The sequence below is a fragment of the Nelumbo lutea genome, chromosome 2 (genome assembly GCF_056320005.1).
Source record: "Nelumbo lutea isolate HS-2025 chromosome 2, American lotus-T2T, whole genome shotgun sequence".
NCBI lineage: Eukaryota > Viridiplantae > Streptophyta > Magnoliopsida > Proteales > Nelumbonaceae > Nelumbo > Nelumbo lutea.
The window spans coordinates 83335946-83339616 of NC_142685.1; the positions used below are offsets into that span (position 1 = coordinate 83335946).

At 48.3% G+C, this 3671-nt stretch overlaps 1 protein-coding gene across 3 annotated transcripts; it reads left to right on the forward strand.

Annotated features, from left to right (window-relative positions):
- Positions 1 to 493: 493 nt before the first annotated feature.
- On the forward strand, positions 494 to 3395 carry LOC148871654 (uncharacterized). Of its 3 annotated transcripts, none has more exons than XM_088968792.1 (3): positions 494 to 2426; positions 2509 to 2598; positions 2678 to 3395. In XM_088968792.1, the coding sequence occupies exons 1-3, from the start codon at positions 2100 to 2102 to the stop codon at positions 2858 to 2860; spliced, it is 600 nt and encodes a 199-aa protein (XP_088824918.1). In that variant the 5' UTR covers positions 494 to 2099; the 3' UTR covers positions 2861 to 3395. The 3 variants fall into 3 exon arrangements, with proteins under 3 accessions (XP_088824918.1, XP_088824919.1, XP_088824920.1); XM_088968793.1 differs by having other exon boundaries at positions 495 to 2417; XM_088968794.1 differs by having other exon boundaries at positions 495 to 2417; positions 2524 to 2598.
- The last annotated feature ends 276 nt before the right edge of the window (positions 3396 to 3671 follow it).

Here is a 3671-nt window from a genome sequence, read left to right on the forward strand (position 1 = left end):
TAATCGATATTTGAGCGCTCGGTGGCCTTTCGTATGCTGTTACGTTTGAATGATGAGGAAGATAAATAGGCGTTGATGACATGGCAGCCATGTGAGCACTTTTCTTAACCATCGCATCGTCTTAAATGCGACACACTCGTGCGTGTGCCCTGATACGATAACTGCTTATTAAAATGGCGGTATCTGATAAGACATCTCTTTTAAAATCGATGCACCATATATCCCGCCCTTTTGGATGGTGTCTTAGTAAGTCTATACTTCGCTTTTTTCATTAAGCATCAACGAAGGGCCTGTAATCATGCTTGTTTGTTTTCCCCGACGCCATTTGTCATTCCCGACACGTGAGAGGGTTTCTATAAAAGGATAGTCCACCCATTCACACCATTTTACTTTGCTCACTTGTTAATTTTGGACTATTTGATTTCTGTGTGGTATTGTTTACTCGGCACCTCTTCCTTCTCTGGCTTGTGTCCATACCTTTTCCTATTCTCTTCTCCATCACCAATGGCTCCTCGCCAGAAGACGTCTGAATGCCCTTTTGTCGACTTTGTCAGGGTAGTCGATACGATAGAGTTGTTATCTGAATGAGAGGCAGCCAGGATGGCTGACGGTGGTAAGGGGTTTTGGCCTCCAATGCCGGTGGCCAAGGGTGAGAGTGGCGCATTTGACGTTGTTGAGGGTTCTGAGTTAATGTGTCTCTACGACCGACTGAGTCAGTCGGTGTCGTTTAAATGCCAAGAGCCCAGGGCGAATAGCTCCAAATCACTCAATAGTTATTCTGGTTGGGCGTGTTACATTTTAGAGAACCCTATGTACTGTTGTCTTTTGTGGGATTCCGGTCTCCTGTGCTTTGTGGACTGCTTCATGGACCTCCCTAGTAAAGAGGGGATAAAATACGTGAAATCCCTCCTGGATCACTAGTGCTGTCGTACTCACACGTTTGTGGCCACGTTCGGTAAGTTCACGATCACCGTTGAAGATGTTGCCGCCTTATTGGCATTACCCGTTGGTGGGGCGATGTCTAACCACCATCTGCAATTTCCCGAGTCTCTCCTTGCTAATCTATCGGGTCTCTATGAGGAGTTATTGGCAGATATTGCAGTGTTCAAGTCCCAAATTGACCAATCAACTACCCGAGGTAAAATGCCTCTCTAAGCATGGATCACCTACTAGTTTGAGTCCAATGGTAGGGGAGATGTAATGGTGTGCGGGGGTGAGGGCCAGTGTCACCTTACCACCTTTATCCTGTACATAGCATCCCGTTTCCTTTTTTTTGGGATTACCTGATTACGGCCTCCGTACAGTTCCTATTACTTTGATGGTTGTCGGGAGGCCATTAGATTCCACTCGCGTCGATGTTTTTTGGGATTTTTGTTCGAATAGATAGACGACACTATTCATTAGATAATGGACCCGAGTCTCAAGAGACGTATCAGCTACGTCTTTGCCCCTTTCCTATTCATGTTCATATGCAAGCGTCTAGAGCTCAGTGTGACTCCTCGTCCTCTTTCTCCGATGCGAGTCAGCATCACAACTTTGAACGGGGATGACACTGAAGACCAAACATTGGGGGTTTGTCGTGGAAAGCATTGGCTTCTTGCAACAAGGCACAACAATTTTCAGATTAACGAGGTTGAATTAAAGTTGTCATCTACTGAAGGTTTTGTGTGAAGACCATACATCCGCTGTGTTCGGCATGCCATGCCGTTTTGTGTTGGCATTAATGTTCCTGAGGACGATGACCAACAAGGCGTTGTGGAGATGACACATCCCGTCTCAGGCATGGTGCGCCTCATCCTGTGGCCCGGTGTGATCGCGTACATAGATCGTATTAGTAAAGATCAAGTCACAGCCTATCGCCCTGATCTGCGCTGCAAGTCCCATCAATTTGCCTACCTTTGTGCCTTGTTTGGGGGATTATAAATGTTCATGGGATCAGATCCCTGTCCACATCACATCATGGCCTCCCCGAAGGTCATGCCGCAGATCAAGAGCAGAGGCCAACTAGTCCCCTGCCTAGCTTGCCGAAGGGTGAATTCATCGGTGTACTTCGAAAGGAGAAGCGCCTCACTGCTGAGGAAGGGGAAGGTAGCCGTCCCATGGAGAAGAAACCTAGGTTGGCGAGGGTACATCGCATTGCTGATCCACCTGTGCCCATTGTGCCACGGTCCCCCACATCAGATGTAGCATCATCCAGAGTTGGGGACAATACAGGCATGCATTCACAGCCTCTAGGTCGAGAGGAGGGCAGGCTAGAGCCTCCTACCCAAATACCTGAAGCGAGGAGCGTGCCTGATACAGAGTCGACGCAATCAGCAATGCCCATTCCTGCTGAGAAGGTTACTTCCGCCCATGTCTCAGGCGGACCTATGAAGAAGATGGCATCTCGTCCTCGGAGGAGGAGGGAGCTTGAAAAGGTTGATCTAGTAAGAACTTATTCTCTGATATATTTACACCATTCTGATTGCGATTAGTTTTGTTTTTCTCTTGTTACTAATTTGCTTACAGTCTTTTGTTCTGAAGCATGTGGAATCAGAAAGCCCACAGCCTAGTGTGGAGGCCCCAAAGGTCCCTTGCGAGGACGTTCTGGGTGAAAAGGTATGTGTAGCGTTACCGTGTGTATTAGTTCTGCATTGCGAATAAGTTGGGTACTGATTGTTTGTGCTTTTCATCGCAGATGCCCTTTGAGGTGGATCCTTCTACCATACCAATATCACCTAATATCAGGCGACTGGTGCGAGAATTGCAGTCATTGCAGCCCCTCAGTCAGGGTTGGGAGGCTGTTGAAAGTGTTGGCATCGATGGCAGCACTCCAATTGCCGTTGCACGAGAAGGAGAAACCCCTGCGGAGGTGCTATAGGAGGTGTGTACTGAACTGGTCCCTGAGGCAGAAGCTACCCTAGAAGGCCCGTCAACCAATGACGCACCTAAACCGCCAGTTTCGGGGTTACAGCATGCTACCACTGAGATACAGGAGCCTATTACGGCCACGATGCTGACTGAAGCACCGCCTGAGACAATAGTGCCGAAAGTTCATCGTGATGCAAGGTTTATGACTGTTAATTCTGTTGAGTTCAATGTTCCCATTGGCCCAGGGGTCCAACCTGAAGGTGAAGCCGTGGACTTTGAATCGGTTTCACCGTCCAAGGCACTGTCTTACGACGAGGAACTCGCATTGGTCCGGGGGGAGTAGGAGTACCTTGTCAAAAATGACATCGCTCCTCTGGGTTATGAGACCGTAGATCCCATCTGCATCTAGGGTCTTCGTACATATGACAAGTACCCTGTATCATGTTCGGTGGCGAAATTTGCATCCATGTTGCCCTCTGCTGCCCCTCCTTCGGTGGTTGTGGGGCCGGCTCTGAACACTATTGCCGCAATGATGGATTGCATTATGAACCAGCCTACCAACGAGCTCTCATGGTTAGAATTTTCTCCATGGTTGAAAACCTATGAGTCCTCTATCATAGGCTTTCAAATGGGACAGATTAAGGAATGGGTCATCATGTTGGCCCATGTATTCTATAAGGCGGGTGTCAAAGGATCGCCATCTGTTTTTGGTCGGTCATCGAAGGATGTGCGCCTTCGTCTTAAAGTGATCAAGCCCAGTCTCTCAAAGGCTATTGAGAAACTAGAAGGTGTTGGGGAAGATGGGGTCACTGTAACTTTGG